The sequence below is a fragment of the Nesoenas mayeri genome (genome assembly GCF_963082525.1).
Source record: "Nesoenas mayeri genome assembly, chromosome: Z".
Taxonomy (NCBI): Eukaryota; Metazoa; Chordata; class Aves; order Columbiformes; family Columbidae; genus Nesoenas; species Nesoenas mayeri.
In genome coordinates this window covers 202,510-221,492 of record NC_137542.1, presented here as the reverse complement: position 1 = coordinate 221,492, position 18,983 = coordinate 202,510, and the positions used below count along the sequence as shown (strand labels likewise).

The 18,983-nt window shown below is 49.8% G+C and overlaps 1 protein-coding gene across 4 annotated transcripts in view; it reads left to right on the top strand.

Moving 5' to 3' along the window:
* Positions 1–18,983, top strand: part of PAX5 (paired box 5) — a gene marked incomplete at both ends in the record, with an annotated part of 135,792 nt that overhangs the window by 67,468 nt on the left and 49,341 nt on the right. For 3 of the 4 annotated variants that reach the window (XM_080362628.1, XM_080362629.1, XM_080362630.1), the window contains one exon: positions 6,705–6,834. In XM_080362628.1, coding sequence (XP_080218754.1) covers positions 6,705–6,834 — 130 coding nt within the window. Of the gene's footprint in view, positions 1–1,080; positions 1,138–6,704; positions 6,835–18,983 lie in introns of all 4 variants that reach the window. The other variant, XM_080362627.1, reaches the window with a different exon arrangement.

The following is an 18,983-nucleotide window of genomic DNA, read 5'->3' as shown; positions in this document are numbered from 1 at the left end:
GAGCTCCATCACTGTGGCTGCCGGCCGTGTTGCGGGCCTGAGTGGCTGTGGTGGCAGCAGAAGCCACGAGGGGCTCCGCATCATGCCTGCCCAGGGCTCTGCAGGTGCCGTCTGGAGAACCGAGCACATGCAAAAAGCAGCACGTGTGCGTCCTCGTGGGCAGCGGCCGGCTCCTGGTGATGGCCGCTGCCCCCGCGGCACACGCCTCTGCTCTGCCGTTGTTGGGCATGGTCCCTTGAGGGACGCGGGGTCTGTGTCTGGAAAGGACAAGGCAAGACGGGATGTGTGTGTCCCACGCCCCCGGTTGCAGCGTGGCCGCAGGGCCTGTCCCAGCCCTGGGACCTCTTCAGTTTCCCACACTGGCACCCAGAACCAGGCTGGTTTAGGGAGTGGTCTTATTCCCCACTGTGTGTCTGTTTTTGTCTGCCACCTTGGGATAGAATTCCAGGTAAATCTTGAAGAGGAAGTTGCTGTAGGTGTAGGGTGGGTTGATGTATCGGTGGGTTATGTTCAGGCGTCTTCCCTGGGAAAGGTGCAGCTGAAGCTGGTGATGGGCTGTCTCACCACTTCACTGCAGCGCAGCAAGGGATGGCAGAGCCTGGCCCTTCCCATGCTACGGAAATTGTTTGGAAATGGTACCGAAACACTCCTGCACCCCTTTTCCCTCCATCTGACCATCGCTTCCCCCTCTCTGGGAGGTAATATTTAAAAAAAAAGCTTTTTCACTGGAAGTGGATGTGGAACTCCTCCCAGCGCAGAAACCTTCCCACGTGCCCTCTGCAAGGGAGGACGCGCAGGAAAAACACTGAGCAGGCCCTGCTGCCCGCCATGGGCTGCACTGCTGTCCATGGCCACAGAGTTCTCCCTTCTGCCCCTCAGCCCGTTCCCGGGTAGGCCAAGCCTGCTGGGGCCAGCGCTGACTTCTGCCAAGGGTCCCATCTGCCCAGGACTAGTGGGATGGGGCAGAGGGAGCACAGGAGACCCTGTCCTGACCCTCCTTTCAGTTTGTCCTTCTCGGTCTCTCCTTTCTATATTCCTCGTTTCACGTGTCTGTGTTTTCTCTCCTCCATGCTATGGCAGTGGTGCTCCATGCTGATGAGACAGTGCGTGGTACAACCGCAGGCAGTCATTTTTCAGGTAATTTCTAGGGTACTGAACACCCGCCTCTTGCTTTTTCACCCACTGAGCAGCAGGTCAGGCTCCCCCTGCATGGGGAGGGACCCTGGTCATGCCCAGCCACCCCCGGCTGCTCCGGGCTGGCAGCAGCACCATCGCACCAGTGGAGGAGCCAAACTTGAGACCCCCTCTGCTCCCTCACCAAGTGGCTGGAGAGGCTCCCTGGGAGGGTCCTAGTGGGTCTGCGAGGCGAGGGGCTGCTCCACCAGCGCCGCCTCTCCCAGGGTTTTCTCTCCTCTCTGACCGGGCGTCTAGAAGGATGGGCTCTGCCTGGGGGAGCGGGCAGAGGAGACACCGCTGCTTCTTCAGGGGTGCTGTGATCCCCCAGCCCCTGCATAGGGATGAGGGGCTGCAGGCAGCACCTGCTGGTCGGGTGAGGGGTGGAGGCTCTTCTGCTCCACACCACCAGCTGTCCTCTCCGTCGAGGGTAGAAGGTGCCTCTGCTGACCCTTTCCTCCATGCAGTCGGGCAGTGATGGACGCCGTTCGCAGTGGCACTGTTCCTTCTCTGCCCACAGCTCTGTGCAGTATTTTGCTGCCCTGGTCGCATCTCCACTGCTTTGCTGTGGGAACTGCGACTGCAGGGATGGGAGTGACATGGGGGCTCCCTCCTCCTCTAGGGCTGTGCAAGGAGGTGGGGGATCAGCATCCACCGGGGCTGCCCCGTGGCCCAGGCTCGCTCTGCCAGGTGCTGGTGCAGTGATGGTGGTCAGTGCATGGCTGGTGTGGCTGCTGGTGGCTGGTTGGTGGTGGCTCTGATGAGGGATGCAGGCAGAGTTTTGCCATAGGAACAGGGAAGCAGCATGAAATCCCTGAAAATTCCACTGTTCTTACCTCTGGGAAGAGTTGCTGGGACATTACAAAAGTGGTGTGGCTCCTGCCTGCAGCATGCTGCTGCGACCAACAGCTGGGAGGGACCCCAGATCTCCATTTCTCATAGCTATGTCTCGTGGAGCCCCGTGGAAATGCTGCCCAACTATGGGCTCTCCCTCCACACCATTCTGGGCAACCATGATGTTCCCAGTCCCCCTGGTCCTGTGGTTTGGGTCATGCTGCCGTGCGTCCCTGCATCTCCCCAGGCAGGGGAGTGTGGAGGATTTGGGTACCACCGTCCTGGCCCCAGTGGGGTGTGCTGCACCCTGACAGCTGCTTCCCTCTGACACTGAAACTGGTCCGTCCCTCTAAGCCTGAAGGGCCCAGCTCGCAGTTCACTGACGTGGTGCTCTCAGACCATTACAGTTCAGGTGTGAGATCTCATCCTGCTTCCTCCTGCATCAGGTCCCTGGACCACAGAAGGAAGCAAGCATTGGTGTATTGACATCTGCAGCCTGCTGCAGGCCCCCATCTCTGGGGTTTGTGGACAGATGCTCGGTCTGGTCCCAGATGGGTTTGTGCAAGTAGCGGCAAGACCCTAAAGCCACGTTGGCTGTAGGATTTGGATATGCATCCCCTGTTCCAGCCCCACATGTGACCTAGCCTGTGGCACAGCTGGATGCTTCCTCCTGAACAGCTGACGTCCAGCTCCCGCTTCATAAGCTGGAAGCCACACCCTGCCCATGGGGAGTGGTGGGTCCACATGCTGTGGGAAGAGACAAAGAGATTTTCTATTCTGGATATGGTGTGGCTATGGCTTTCTTAAGGCAGAAGGGGTGAAATCAGGTTTCCTTCCCCAGGGAGTGGTGTGTACTCTTCTCCAGACATCACAGGTGCCAAACAGCAGTTCCCAAGCACAGATTTTCCCTGCCCTGTGCTGGCAGCCCGTCTCACACAGCTCGTGCTCCACCAGCAGCTGTGCTGGTTTTCCTTGGTGTCTGGTCAGATCAGGGCTTTGGGGAGCTAAAACGCCCGGTGGTGCCACAGCATGTGCATGTACCCATGTGCACGTACGATGTTGGACAACATGGAGTGTTGTGGGGTAGCTGAAATATGTACCTTGGTGGCATGTGGATTGAGAAGCAGCAGCTTTGTTTGCATTTGACGAGAGGAGAAGTGCTGGGACCATAGCTGGCATCCTTCACAGAGGAGGGACACTCCTCGGATGGTCCTGCCCAAGCACCAGGCGGAGCTGAAGCAGAGATCACAGAATCACAGAATGTCCTGAGCTGGAGGGACCCACAGGATCATGGAGTCCAACTGCTGTCCCTGCACAGGACACCCCTCAGGTCACCCTGGGAACGTTGTCCAGTCTCTTGTTGAACACTGTCAGGTTGGGGCCGTGACACCTCCCTGGGAGCCTGTTCGGTGTCCAGCACCTCTGGGGAAGAACCTTTTCCTCATGTCCCACTGACCCTCCCTGGCACATCTGCTGCCGTTCCCTGGGCTCTGTCCCTGTCCCAGAGCAGAGCTCACCCTGCCCCTCCTGCCCCTGATGAGGAACCTGCAGCCCATGAGCTCTGCCCTCAGTCTGCTCCGCTCCAGCTGAGCAAACCCAGGGACTGCAGCTGCTCCTCACACGGCTTCCCCGCCACACCCTTCAGCAGCTTTGTGTCCCTCCTCCGGACACTCTCCAGCAGCTTTGTCTCCTTTTCTCCTGTGTTCCAGCCCTGCACACAGCGAATGCTGCAGGTGAGGCCGCCCCAGGCAGAGCAGAGCGGGACAATCCCCCTGCCCGGCTGGCCGTGCTGAGCTGGGTGCACCAGGACATGGGTCCCTCTTGGCTCCAGGGACACTGGTGGCTCGTGTTCAACTTGCTATAGACCAGAACCCCCAGATCCCTCTCTGCAGAGCTGCTCTCCAGCATCTCGGCCCCCAGTCTGTATGTACAGCCATGGTTGTGCGACTCAGGTGCAAAATCTGGCACTTGTCCTTGTTGAACCTCACGTGGTTGGTGATTGCCCGGTTTTCCAATTTGTCCAGATCCCTCTGCAGGGCCTCTTTGCCCTCCCAAGTGTCAACAGCTCCTTCCAATTTTGTGTTATCAGCAAACTTGCTAAGCAATCCCTCAAGTCCTGAGTTTAAGTCACTCGTAAAGACATTGCAGAGTACTGGTACTAAGATGGGTCCCTATGGAACCCACTAGTGACTGGTTGCCAACCTGACATGACCCCATTTGCTAGAACCCTTTCAGCCTGTCCTGTCAGCCAATTGCTCACCCATTGCACTGTGTGTTTGCCCAGCTGTGTGCTGGACATCTTGTCCAGGAAGATTGTGTGAGAGACACTATCAAAGGCTTTACTGAAATCCAGAAAGGTCATGTCAACAGGCTTCCCTTGGTCAACTAGGTGGGTAACCTTGTAGTTGAAAGAAAATGAGTTGATCAGGCAAGATTTTCCCCTCATGAACCTGTGCTGGCTGGGACCAATGACTGTGTTGTTGTTTAGATGTTTTTCATTAACTCCCAGAAGAATCTTGTCCATAATTTTGCCAGGCTCAGAAGTGAAGCTGACAGGCCTGTAGTTGCCACAGTCATCCCTCTTGCCCTTCTTGTAGAATGGGACAATGTTTGCCAGCTTCCCGTCATCTGGGACCTCTCCAGATTCCCTGGAATGTTGAAAATGTGGGTGTCTGCATCTTTGAGGCAGTGGTGGTAGAGAAAGTGTCTGGGTGCGTGAAGATGTGCGAAAGACGAGCGCACAGAAGTTGCTGGAGGAGGAATGAGCTGGAAGGGCTGAGGAACAGAAGGTAAATGCACAGGAGACAGGTGCTGACTGAGAAGCCTTTGATCCAGAGCACCCTGGATTGCTGATCCATGGGCTGGGTGAAGGAACAGGGTGGCAGTAGCTGTCACTGGCAAAACACATTTAACATGCTCGTCTGAAAGAGCTGTGTATGGGGGATGCTTCGGGGTGACAGGCTGCACTGGCGCCTCAGGCAGGTGTTGTCCTTGGAAGAAACACGCGTGTGTTAACACAGACCTCCTGATACGGAGTTATCCATCTAAGCCATATCTGACCTGAAGTGCTGAGCTCGTGGTAAATACCAGATTTTGTGCTGGCCTCTTGAACATTTCCAAGAAACTTGCAAGGGAGAGAGAAACATCTATTCACTCATAATAGCTTTTGTTTCCTAAAAAAGAAATTAAAAAAAAAAAAAAAGTGAACTTTTTTTGGGGGGGGCTTAAAAAGAATCACAGGGTCCTGTGACCCCCCTTGGTTGCTTCAGTCCGGACGGGCGCGGCGTCGGCGTCCCGAGGCGCAGCTGGGGTCACCTCGGAGCTGCTCGGTTCGTCTGTTCCTGTTGCTCTTCCTCCCTTAGAGTCGTCACCCTCTGGTTGCTGTGTGCATGATTGCAACCTCACAAATAAGGGCCGAAAGCTTGAAGTGCACACTGCAACCGAGAAGGAAGAACTTTGAAAGGAAGTTCCCAGTTCTGTGTGAATCATCCTGACAGTAAGAAATCACGGAAAAAGGCAAATGAGGATAAGCTTTCTGCCATGTGTGTGAAAGTCCTACTTGATATAAGTATTGGCCTCACCTGCTGTAGATCGCCAGAGCTACGTGGACTTTTGCAGGGTTATAGGACAGAAACAGTCTGATTTCTGAGAACCTCTGCTCATTTACTGTAGCTTTGGCTAATGAGATTAAAAATTTACCTTGAGATGAAAGAGCATCCTTACAACTGTCAGGCGATTTATTTTTAAATAATTTGGATTTAGGAACAGTTGGCTACAAATGCCTCCATTAACCAAATACTTTATCTACACATTGTTTCTTATGATATAATGGGGAAATGCAGCATTCCTAAGAAAAGCGGGGCTGAGCGGGAGACCCTGTTCACACCTGCTCATTAGAGCCTGTCTTTTCAGGTGTCCCCACGGAAATAAGGAGAGTTCAGGTTAACAGGCTGAGAGAGCTGGTGTGTTCAGATGGAGAAGAGAAGCTCCAGGGAGGCTGTAGTGTGCCCTTTCGGTGCTTAAAAGGGGCCCGTGAGAAAGATGGGACAGACTTTAGAGCAGGGCCTGTTGTGACAGGACAAGGGGTGATGGGTTAAACTAAAGGAGGGAGATTCAGGCTGGACATGAGGAAGGAATTGTTGTCCTGAGGGTGGTGAGAGCCTGTGCCAGGTACCCAGAGAGGGGGTGGATGAACCATCCCTGGAGACACCCCAGGCCAGGCTGGACGGGCTCTGAGCACCCTGAGCTGGTGCAGATGTCCCTGTCATGGCAGGGGAATGGGGAGCTGGGGAGGGCCCTGCGACACAAACCATCTGTGGTTCTGTGGTTCTGTGGTTCCAACTGACAGGAGCATTTTTTCTCTAATAAGCAAGTGACTTGCAGTCAGAAGTTACAGCTCCTGTTACTCTACAAGATCAGCTCTTTAAGGAAAATTTTGTTATGTATTGATGAGTTTGACTCTGGTTTTATAAAGAAAGCCTATTGTGGTGTTCTCCAAGAACATCTATGATAAGCACAGACCCACTTATTGAGCATTTTGAATGCTTAATGGCCCTGTGTGAATGGGTATTTGCTTTAAAACTGACTGGAAAAGGGACTTTTTGAGTTCTATATTGCATCTGCTTTTTGTCATACAGGCAAAGGCTCTTGCATAGTACATTTATGATCACTAAAATGCCTTCTGTTTCTTTTTCCAGGCAACTGAATACTCAGCCATGGCATCGTTAGCTGGTGGATTAGATGACATGAAGGCCAATATAACCAGCCCTGCTTCTGCAGATTTGGGAGCCGGCGTTCCCGGGCCTCAGTCCTACCCCATTGTCACAGGTGAGCAGTTTTCCAGCGCCGACGAGTGGTGTGGAGCGCGTGCGTGTGTGCGCACGCTGCAGGGCGATGACCTTTGTGGAGGAGCTGTGTGAGATGTGGAGTCGTTTGCTCAAAAAGTCTTTTAAACTGCGATTTCATAGCAGCTCTGTTGCAAGTCAGGTGCACGGTGCGTATAAACAGTTGTGTTTGCTTGGACCCTACAGAGCTGACGTCTATCCCCCCTGCCCGGGAAGGGATCTGCCCCACCACCCCAAACCTGCATCCCAGACACCGCGAGGCAGCAGAATGCTTCCTGCTGCTTTTGGCCTTGGTGCTTGTTTTTCATAAGGGCGCCTGGCATGTTCGACTGGCTGGGGTTTTTCTGACAGTTCAGACTAGCCTGGATTTTGGTTGCTTTTGATTCCTACAAATGCTCGTGCTTTACACCATTCTGGAATTTTAATTGTGCGCCAGGGCTCAGCACTTGAATGAAAAGGAAAGGTTGTTTGTTCAAGGAACGCAGCATCATCTGCATTTATGTGGCAGAGACAGGGCAGGAGTTAAGAACAGGTAGAATTTGAAAAATACTGTGGTCATGCAGTGTTTTTGGACTGACCACATCACCGGGGAGGAGATAGACCAAATGGTAAGAAAATGACAAAATTACGTCTCAAAGCAGTTGTGAGAATCAGAAGAAATGGGATTTTAAAATTCAAGGCTCTGTGTTTCCCATGCGTGTTACCTCTGCGTATTACTTATGTCATTGTATCTAACTTGTGCAGATTTCATCACTGGATTTTCTCTGTTTTGCTAAAGATTGGATTTACTTTTCTATTTTGTTGCTAAAACGGAAGACGATACCGTTTTTAGTATAGTAATATTGTATCTTGAAAGCAATACAATCTCATCTAGCAGGTGAGCAGTTTTGAAAACAAATGTTATTACTGAAGTATTTTAACCCAACCCAGTCTCTGGCTTTTCTTGCCAAAAGTTTAGGAGTATTCAAATAAAATAACAGTTACATGAGCTGTAAGGACATCCACGTTTGCTTCAAAGTGGGAGGGGACAGACATGGAGATAGCTGTCAGGTAGTGGGTGAGTGGCTCAAGAGGCAGAGTCATAGATGAGAAAGGTGTCTGGAGGTGGGTGGATGGGCAGAAAGAGGGGTTTGGGGATATTTGTGGCTCATAACAGGCAGGGAGAGAGAAAGCATGTCCATATATACGAAGGAACATGAAACATCTTGTTTGGGGTCATAAGCGACATGTTCAGCCAATGAAAGTCTAAGAAGTGTCTCCCAAGGCAAATTATTCTGCAATTGTTTGCTACAGAGCACCGTGCAGTTCTCTTTAAAGCTGCTGCTCATTACAAAGGATCCAGCTGCTGGGCACATCGCAGGTGTCCAGCTGCCCGTACTTCATCTGCTGGGGTTTCTCTGGCTCATCCGAGCCCGTGTCTCCATGACACACAGGATGCCATTAGAGCCCCATGACACACACAATGCCGTTAGAGCCCTGTGACGCGCATGACGCCATTGGGGACACTTGTGTTCTCTGTGGCCAGTGCAGCCCAGCAGACCCCTGCACCCACGGCTGTCTTGCCTGGCAGCGCTTGCAGCTCCCAGCGCGGCGCAGGAGCTGGGGAGAGCTGGTGGAACCAGCCGGCAAGAGCTGCATGGTGGCGTGGAAGCTGCGCTGGAAGCCTGGCAGGCCGGTAACAGAGGGGCTGAGTGCCTCCTTGCTTCTGTCTCCTCAGGAACTGCTTGTTCAAGATTTGCACCTGGCCACTGTCAGGCTCAGCCAAAAGCTCTTGTTTAATTTGATGCTTCAGCAGATCTTGCTCTTTTATGCAGGTTTAAGCACTTCTTATGTTACTACTTCCTCAGAATTTGGTGAGTTGACTGATCAAGTTTGTTAGAGCAAAAGTGGCTACAGAGAAGACGCTGCAGAGCTTGCTATGGATCATGCGTGTTCTCTCTGTGACATAACCTACACTTGAGCAAAAGTTCTAAATGTTAAATTTATTAGTTCTCATCAAAACCAAGGAGCAGGCTTTATGAGTACCAAGCCTAGAAAAAACCTGCCTTTGCTCTTAAATGTGACAGGGTGAGGGCTATAACAACACATTTTACAAGGCAGGAGGTATTTATATCTTTAATTTGATACTGCTGTAGGGTTTTCTAACACCTGCATTCATAAAACTTAGATTTACACAAGCATATCAAAACCCTTTTAAAACCTATGTCTTTTGATATATTTTTGGAGGAGGTTGCCTGACTGTTATCCTCCCTTTTCCTTTTCTAACACCCCTAGCAACTGTTCTCTGCTGCTTATGCTCTGGCAGCACCCAGAAGTCCCCAGCACTATCTGGGTCCTATAGCACTATAGAGCCCATATATGACACAACCGAGTTGCTCTGCTTATTCTGAGGCTTTCCTTATGAACTGAGGGGATGTGCAGACTGTTGAGCAGGAAGATTTCAGTGCAAGCCGTGCTTTGTAATGTGCATGGCATGTAAGTTACGGTGCACTTGGTGGTGCATTTGTCACCATAGCTCTTGACAAACTTCTCCATTTTCTCCTAAGAAATAACTCACTTTGTCAGTCACGTCTCTTTTCTCACCCTGTTTTTGTAGTGGGACAGGGGGTTCAGAAGAGGAGGCACATTTATTGGCCCTTTTTCCTTTGTAACCAAAAGCTGCATATTGCTACTGGCCATTCATCTGTACTAGATACCACTGAAAATTGTAAGGAATGGTGCAGTGACAAACAATGGTGGTTATGAGCGTGAGATCCATCAGACATTTGCTGACATATTGCATACTTTGCCTTATGAGAATCATAGAATCATTTAGGTTGGAAGAGACTCTCCAGATCATCAAGTCCAACCTTAACCCAGCCCTGTCCCTGCCCCATGTCCTGAGAACCTCATGTCCGTCTGTCCAGCCCTCCAGGGCTGGTGACTCCAGCACTGCCCTGGGCAGCCTGTTCAATGCCCCACAGCCCTTTGGGGAAGAAATTGTTCCCACATCCAACCTCAACCTCCCCTGGCGCAACTTGAGGCCATTTCCTCTGCTCCTGGCGCTTGTTCCTGGGGAGCAGAGCCTGACCCCCCTGGCTCCAAGCTCCTTTCAGGCAGTTCTGAGATCAGAAGGTCTCCCCTCAGCTCCTGTTCTCCAGCTGAACCCCCAGGTCCCTCAGCCGCTCCATCACACTTGTGCTCCAGCCCCTCACCAGCTCTGTTCCCTTCTCTCCACTCGCTCCAGCACCTCAAGCCCTTTCTTGGCGTGAGGGGCCCAGAACTGCCCCAGGATTGGTGGTTTGGCCTCCCCAGGTCCCAGCACAAGGACAGTCACTGTCCTGGGCCTGCTGGCCATACCAATGTTGATATAAGTCGGGATGCTGGTGGCCTTCTTGGCCACCTGTGCATATGCTGGCTCATATTCTGCAGCTGTGGATCAACACCCCCAGGTCCTTTTTCACCAGGCACTTTGCAGCTGCTCTTCCTCAGCCTGTAGCATTCACGGGGTTGTTGTGACCAGAGTACAGGACCTGGCACTTGGCCTTGTTGAACCTCGGACAACTGGCCTCAGCTCAATGATCCAGCTGGTCCATTCCCTCTGTAGAACCTTCCTACCCTCCAGCAGATCAACACTCCCACCCAACCTGGTGTCAGCTGCAAACTCACTGTGGGTGCACTCGATCCCCTCATCCAGATCATTGATGAAGAGATTAAACAGAACTGGCCCCAGTACTGAGCGCTGGGGACACCACTTGTGACTGGCCCCCAACTGGACTGGACTCCATTCACCACAACTCTTTGGCTCAGCCCTCCAGCCAGTTCTTTGTCCATCACAGAGTATGCTCATCCAGGCCATGAGCTGCAGTTTCTCCAGCAGATGCTGTGGGATACAGTGTGAAAGGCTTTACTGAGGTACATAACATGCACAGCCTTTCCCCATGCACTAACTGTGTCACCTTCTGATAGAAGATCAGGTTGGTCAGGTAGGACCTGCCTCTCATAAACCCATGTTGACTGGGTCTGATGGCTTGGTTGTCCTGTATGTGCATGTGATGGCACTCAGGATGATCTGCTCCATGACCTTCCCCAGCACCAGGGTCAGACCGACAGGTCTGTAATTCCCCGAATTCTCCTTCCAGCCCTTCCTGTAAATGGGTGTCACACTTGCAAAATTCCAGTCAACTGGGATGTCCCCAGTTAGCCAAGGACTGCTCATAAATAGTTGAACGTGGCTTGGTGATCACCTCCGACAGCTCCATCAGCACCCTTGGGTGGATCCCACCCAGCCCCATAGACTCGTGTTGGTCTAAGTGGTGTAGCAGGTCACCAACCATTTCCCCTTGAATTACGGGGCTTCATTCTGCTCCCTGTCCCTGTCTTCTGGCTCAGGGGGCTGTGTGCCTGGAGCTCTGTTGGTCTTACTATTAAAGACTGGGACAAAGAAGGCATTTAGCACCTCAGCCTTTCTCTTATTCCATGTCACTGTGTTCCCCTGCATCCACAAGAGGGTGGAGATTCTCCTTAACCCTCCTTTTGTTGCTGATATATTTGTAGAAGCTTTTTTGTTCCCTTTTACAGCAACAGTCAGACTCAGCTCCAGTTGGGTGCTGGCCCTTCCGATTTTCTCCATGTGTAACTCCAGGGCATCCTTGTATTCCTCTAGAGTAGCTTGCCCCTTCTTGCAAAGCTCACAAACGCCCCTTCTACTCCTGAGTTCAGCCACAGTTCTGTTCAGCCGCCTGGCCTCCTTTCCCAATCGCTTGTCTTTTGGCACACAGCAACTTTTTTGTTGTCTGTGGTCTGCCCAAAGCTATGGAAAATGTGGTGGTTTAATGTTCCTAAGTTTGGCCAAAGGTGGGGGCGGGGGGGCGAGTGGTAGACAAGGCAGGCGACACCTGAAAGTTTGCTTTGTCTCAGCCCCACTTCAGTGGTCAGAAACGGACTCAGGAGAGCGGTCCTGTCAGAGCAGGTCCTGGGCCTTGGCTCCTTGTCTGGCTGGCAAGAACCCAAGCCCTGCAGATCCGTGGTGGCATTTCTCCTGAAAACTGCTCCTCATTGGAGACAGAATGGCCAACTTGAACTCCAGTCTTTTCTGGAGATGCTTTTAATTTCTTCACCCTTTTTTGAGTGTTCCTACTATTCCTCTCTCCAGACAGGCTATCCTGTGATGTGTCCAAGCAAACTGAGAGCAGGAGACTGAAAGACTTGGGGGACAGCTTGTTTTGGTCATGCCAGCTAGGTGTGTTTTCCCTGTAAAAGTGATAAAGCTCCACAAAACGTCCAAAGTCTGTGTCTGGTGGTGCTAATGGCTTGAGAGGTTGACCTCATTTCTCAGTTCACATTCCAGATTATAAACAGTTTTGTAACACCTTCACTGTCATGAGACCAAGAGCTGCTTAGAACACTGGAAGTGAGTGGTAGTAACCAGAAAATCTGTTGGCGGGAAATGGTTGTACCAGGAACTCCTCTGGTGTGTGAAGCAGAACAGTCAATGCGTGATGGATGGTGCTTCAACAGGGTGCAGCTATTGGTGGGAATAGGGCTGAAAAGACACATTTCTGGGGGTGAAGAATGTGAAATATGACATGCAGGGGTTGGAGCTAAGAATACTAAAGTCCTTTTGATAGCTGGTATCTGCCATTCAAGCTTAATCAGTTTTTATGACAAAGTCTGGAGACTTCCCGGGCTGCCATTTGTGAAGAGACCTAAATCTAGTTAATTTTTTCCGTTTTAAGTCTGTAAGGGAGATCATGAAAGAATTTAATGCAAATAAAACTGAGAAGGAAGGCCCTAAGTGAATTATGATCACAGTCTTTTCATCGTTCTGGTTGCTGGTCTGTGGTGTGGGCAGCAAAACACTATTGAGATTTGAGATGCAAAAGATCTGTTGGTGGAAAAAGTAAGATTTCTGTTTCTTAGCAAGCTGGTAGATCAAAACATTTGGAACACTTTTTGAACATGAAAGTATTGCTTAAACGTTGTCTTTCAGGCTGCACTTGCTGCTAGAATAGGTCTAAGAAAAAATTTAGTGACAGTTCCCAGCACCTCTGAAAGCTCTGTTGTGTTATGGACCGCCAGCCAAACCTCTGATTAAAGAACCACTTGATTTCTCTCAATTGTTTTTATGCCACATTAAATATTAAGTTTTAAAAAACCTGCTTCCCTTACTGCTTGCTGCCACGGTCCATGAGTGCTCTCTTCATTTACAAGCTGGTGACAGGTGCTCAGCTCATTACTGCTGCAGTCAGCAGTTTCCAAGCAGCCTGTGATTGTTACTAATTACCTGCAGACGCATTTTCGCAGCTCTGGCTTGCTGATTTTAGCGTGGTCAGTATCACTTTGAGAGGACAAAGTTGCACTAAACTGACACCTCTGCACGCTGGGTGCTGTGGTGCCGGCAGACAGAGGGACCCGCGGCACGCTGGCCGTGCTGGCCACGGGGGGGTTGGTGTTGGCAGAGCCAGGAGCACAGTCACCAGCTCACCTGGAGCCCAAGAATTGCCTCTCACTGCAGGGAGGTCTGATGTGAACTCTCTGCTGCTCTGTTAGGAGAAGCAGCCAAGGCAAGCATTGGCAGTGGGCTTTGGAGACGTTGTAGTGGGGGAGCCTGGTCCTCTTCCATGCCGGGACATCCCCATCGCCTTTGCTCACCGTCTCCTCCTCGTCACTGCCAGGATACTCTCAGACTTGCTGGGTTCCAGCCTGACGTGCGTGTCCTGCTGCAGCTGTACTGCTGAGCAGGCTGCAGTGCATTTCGTAGCTTTCACACCTGTGCAGGAGAGAGGGAGACTCTACCAAATACAGACAGGTTGTCCTTATCCTCCACACTCAATCATGTAACCACAGCACAGAAGTATTACCTTCTGTGTTCCTTCATGGGGTCAGCCTTGCAGACACTGGTCCAGTAGAGCCAAATGCACTGGCTTTCCTGCACATTTTGTATGCACAGTGAAAAGGTGAGAAGAAACAGAACAGGAGCAGAATCCATTTGTCACTTGGAGGGATGGGGAAGGGGAGACACTCTCAAAGGCTGTCATCTTGGTCATCTGCTCTGTCTGGCATTGCCAGACTCAGCACCAGGTATAACCAATCCCAAAGTACGGACTGAACTGGACGTAGGGAATGTGGGACAAGTGCAACTGGCTGGGCAGACTCCTCCACTCCTGGAAAGATCGGTGTTTTCTTTAGTGTGGATGAATCCCGCACCTTAGGTGCTGTGTATTATACCAGACAGTTATTTCTTCATGGGTGGCACAGGCTTGTGGCTAGTGCAGGTAGCAGGAATATGTTTCACTTTCCATATTCCTGCATATTTTGTCAAATTTCATAGTGAGAAAACAAAAATGCTAAAAAAGGATTAAATGCATGTCAAAAGACAAGCCACTTCTTGCTGCTGTTCTGCTGTAACACACCGTCCTCAGCTGGCCACTGGGCACGTGTTCCCTTAGGAGGACTCAGTCTCACAGAAGTTTATTTCCTGACTCTTCATCCTGCTTCATTCATCCCATCGTGCTGTGACTGAGATCTATGGGCCTCTGTCTCACCAGTGTTTGTTAAATGGCAGACATTTTGGTCACTTCTGAAGCTAGGCATGAGATGCCGACCGGGCAGTTGGACTGGAAGCCCTACCAAAACCAGATCGCTCCTGAGCAGGTCAGTGTTTGCAGCCAGCATGGATTCTGATGCCTCCAGGAACAAGGAGGGAGAGCCGCTCCCCTGAAGTCTGAAGCTGATCTCTGACCAGGATTAAACACCAATAATATTTAACATTTAGCTCAATACTATCTGAAATAACTTCTTGGGTGTTTTTTAACAAGAAAACAAGTGATATGTAGGATGCAGATCACCTCCAGAAGGATTGCTCCAGATCCTTCTCAGCCTGTGGATGAAGGAGGATTATTCTGAACAACCCCGGATGCCAGCCTTTGGGTGGAGGAGTCTCAAGATGCCCTCCCCTCTCCATAGACTAGAACTTAGGCATTGAATTTGGATTAGACATCTGCTTTTTGCATAACCCGCATTTGCGTGTGTTATAACACATTTGATTGTGGTAATCCTGATCAGAGGGTGCTTTGAGCTTCGATCTCCAGCCTCCTGATTAGGGAGGGTCAAGCACTTCTTGAGTGATGCTAAGGAGGGGTCCTATGCAAGCTGCAGGACTGGAGTGCGCCTAACAGAGAGCAAGAGCAGAAGTATCCAGAAGATGTGTCCATTCAGACAGAAGGATTCAGAGAAGAGGGCCAGAAACTCTGTATGCAAGCTTGGAAGTGGTGATGGTGAGCCTGCAAGAGCTGTGGGAGTTTGCACTTGGGAAAAGGACGCTTGCAGAAGGAGCCTTACCCAGCTGCATCAATGCTGATGGGGACTCGGGCTCTTCTCAGTGCTGCCAGTGACTGGGCAGGAGGCACAAACTAAAACATGGGAAACTCCTCTTACACATGAGAGGAAATGTTTTCTTCTGTGTGAATGGTCAAACGCTGGCACAGGTTGCTCAGAGAGGCTGCTGAGTGACCCTCCTTGGAGAAGTCCAAAACCCGATTTGACATGGTCCTGGGCAATTTGCTTTAGGTAACTCTGCTCTGAGCAAGAGAGTTGTGCTAGATGAACTCCAGAGCTGCTTTCTGACCTCAGCTGCTCTGTGTTTCTGTGGTAGGGACGGTGCTTCCACACTCCTGGGGTTGTGCCCAGGTTGGCTCTTGGGCGATTTGCAGTCCATGCAGCTGGGACCACTGGCACCTTCCGAAGGTCTGCCTGTGCTGGTATGTACCTGAAAGTGGGGCAGGTGCGTGAGGAAGCTTTCTCACACATTTATTTTCCCCTATCCATATATGTGTTTAAAGGAACAGTCTTTAGATCCACCAAAACATGGAAGAAAAGATGGATGTTTTGCTGCTTTCCATTATTTGCTTTGTGCAGAGTTTTTTCAGTTTTCTTCCCTCCGTCCCCGCCCTATCCTTCCTCATCCCCGGTTCTCTATGCACCCAGAAAACAGGCCAGTTCTCAAATGCTTTCCATGGGATTCTTGGCCTGACCCAAGCTCTCCAATGATCTCTGTCAGGGCTGTATCCCTCTGAAGAAGAGGGGACATTGGAGTTGTCTGAGCAGCTTGGAATCTGGCGTATTTCTTTTTATGGATTGAAAGTTAGGTGTCTTAGGTGTACACCAGAGAAATCAAGAGTTTAGTCTTAGTGAGAAGCTGCAAGAGCGGTGTGTGGTGAGCTGTGTACACTTGGGTGGAGTATTTAATCAATGTGGATAGATATGGTGGGGAACGGCCACAGGCTGAACCCTCTGGGGAAGGTCCAGGTGGACCCTGAAGGAAAAGACTCCTCTCTGCCAAGACTTGGCCGGATTCTGAGCGCTCATCCCTCCAGAATGAGTCACCACCTCTTTTCAAGCCTTGCCTTCTCCTTACGGTTGCCAAGACAAGTCTAACTGATAATCAACACTCTTCTTTCTTCAGCACCGGTGCGCCCTCTGGAACGATTGCTGGAAGGAGCCAAGAAAGGGACGCTTCTGTTTTGGCTTAAGCCTTAGTTGATCTGCCTTTTATGGACCATTTTTGATGATGGTCTGAGACCATGAAGTACTTTTAATGTCCAATAGAAACAATACTGTGAGGCTCAGAAGCAAAAATAAAGCTCCCGATACATATCTTTGAGGAATATGTCGTGAATTAGGACTTTTCACTCTTTCTTGCATACCTGGTGTTCACAGTGAAGACAACTATTACTTTAGAGATGCAAAAATGTGGTAGAGGGTCAATGTTTCATTGACATGAGGTCCAAAATTGCATTAATAGTGCTGGGAAATGGATTGGGAAATCTGCCCTTGGTGATTCCTGGGGAAAATGAGGATGTTTATTTTAATTTGTGTATTGCTGTGGTAAAAAGAAAAATCAACCCCCAAATCTTCTATCTAGTTGATTCTGCAGGTGTAGTTTGTTTATTATTGTGAGTTTAGGTCTAAACTCAGGTCCTGCTGACCATAATGAAAGAGCCTGGTTTCATTAGGAAACACTATTTGTCCCTTATTATGCGTGTGCTACTGTGCTTTTTAAGAATGAGTTAGCAATGGAATTTCTTCACTGATTTCTCACCATTTAGGAGGTCAGTGGCTGGTCATGACTGTGGTGAGATCTCCAGGTGGAAAGGAGAAAGCACTTGCAAAATGTGACTTATCCCATGAATTTTTGGATATAAAATTAAGGATCCTCATCAGAGAGTACCTGTTTCTTTCCAGTGACTATTGAGGAGTCGAGGAGCACTTGGATAAGCCAGACCTGTATGAGTGGGACAGACCTGCCCACAGAGAGGAGGGTTGCAGGGCGGCCTGGAGGGAATCATTATCCAGCTGATTGCTGAAATATTGGCAAGCGGCAGTCTTACAGCTGCGTTTTCACTAGCTGAATGAAAGGATTTTGATGATTTTGTTTTCAGAATTTATTTTTCTTCTGGAAAAATGCTTTGTTAAAATTTTTGTTGGCTAGTTTTAATAGCAAGAATAAATGTTTTTCTGAGGCCATTATGTTTTGCTCATGTAATCTGTCTCTACATGGAAATGTTGATCAGTGTTTAAACATTATCACCAAATTATACTTGAATTTCTGTGGGACTGTTTTGAAGTGCAAATTGGTGTTGGTAGATGGCTGGTTTCTAGTGCAGCATAAGGCTAGATTTACAGCTTAGTCTCTACATTTAATAGATAAAAGTGCAGATGCATTTTCCAATAATCTATTCGTCACTCCCAATAGGCCCTGTCATGTTAAAGACTTGAAAAAAGGCCACATAAACTCTTGTGGAAAGGCAGCCAATCTGAAAAAACAAAAGTGTCATTTTTAATGACAGGACGGAGTCTAGCTGAAACACTGTTGAATTTTTCCATTTTTATGAATTCTTATCTTGCCATTAAAAAAGAACAAGCGCATTTGAGAAAGCAAACGAGGCCACTTGTACCCCACTAAGACCCAGGCTATTAACTGCCTCTTTTGATGATGTACAGCTTGACTCTGCTGGGAGTTTGGCTGTGGATTTAAATGTTGAATTTAACTATGGTAAACATGTTTTGGTGCAAAGCATGTTTAATAACAATTTGCATTTACATAGCATCTTTTACTTAAGGATTTTGCAATCTTTAATTAATTAAATCTTTTTCCCCCCGCCCCCAGTACTGCTGTGGTGTGGATAATAAGTATGATTTTAAATGGAGCAGCCATGGCAGGAGGATTAAGACAAGCGGGTTCTAGTGTCCCTGTGCTGGTCCTGATTGCGGTGGGGCACGGGCTTGTTCTGCAAATGCCCTGAGCAGCATCTTGAGCTCACCCTGGTCCAAAATGCATTGAAAAAAAAGGGCATTAAACCAACTCTGCACCAACGGGTAGAAAACACCTTTCTGGCTGCAGCTGCAGCATCTCCCACTGGTGTCGGTGTCCTGGGGACACTTGCCTGTGGCCGCGGGGCTGCAGGACAGAGCTGGCAGGGCAGCTCACTGATCCAGGGCATCGACCGCCACTTCACACCACAGGCGGCGTTTTTTGCTGCCAGAGAAATGCTGTGAATCTCTCACAGATCTCCAATTGGAAATAATAAATTCAAAAATAAGAACAGAAAACTCACTTCAGTTAGCATAAATGTTTCCTAAATTGCATTTTTTGGCCTGCAACAATAGTGAAACATCTGAGAGTGTCTGTGCAATCCACTAACATGATATTTCCAGGTGGGTAGAGGGACATGCTGGCATCTGTGCATATGCATGGTACAAAAATAAAGTCCAGTGATAGTCTGAGCCAGGCTACAGACATCATTTCCAGGGCAAGGTGATTGTTTTGATGACAGTGGTTGAAGACATCCCCAAGCTTGCTGCATCACTGATGACAGGTGGCCTTAGCTGACCAAATACGAGTTACTTCTCATCTGCTACTTGACCATGTGGGAGGTTCACGTTACTTACACAGGGGACAGTGAGTTGTCAGACTGGGAATGGTAAAACAGACAATCAGAAGCCTGTGTGCACTGCTGGGCGGTGGAGAGCACGCCACGAGGACACTTGCTGTGTGCCATCGGTTCACGCTGTCACACCGTGTCATACCATCACCTAGAAACGGGAACATGCCTTATTTTATTTTATTTTATTTTATTTATTTTATATTTT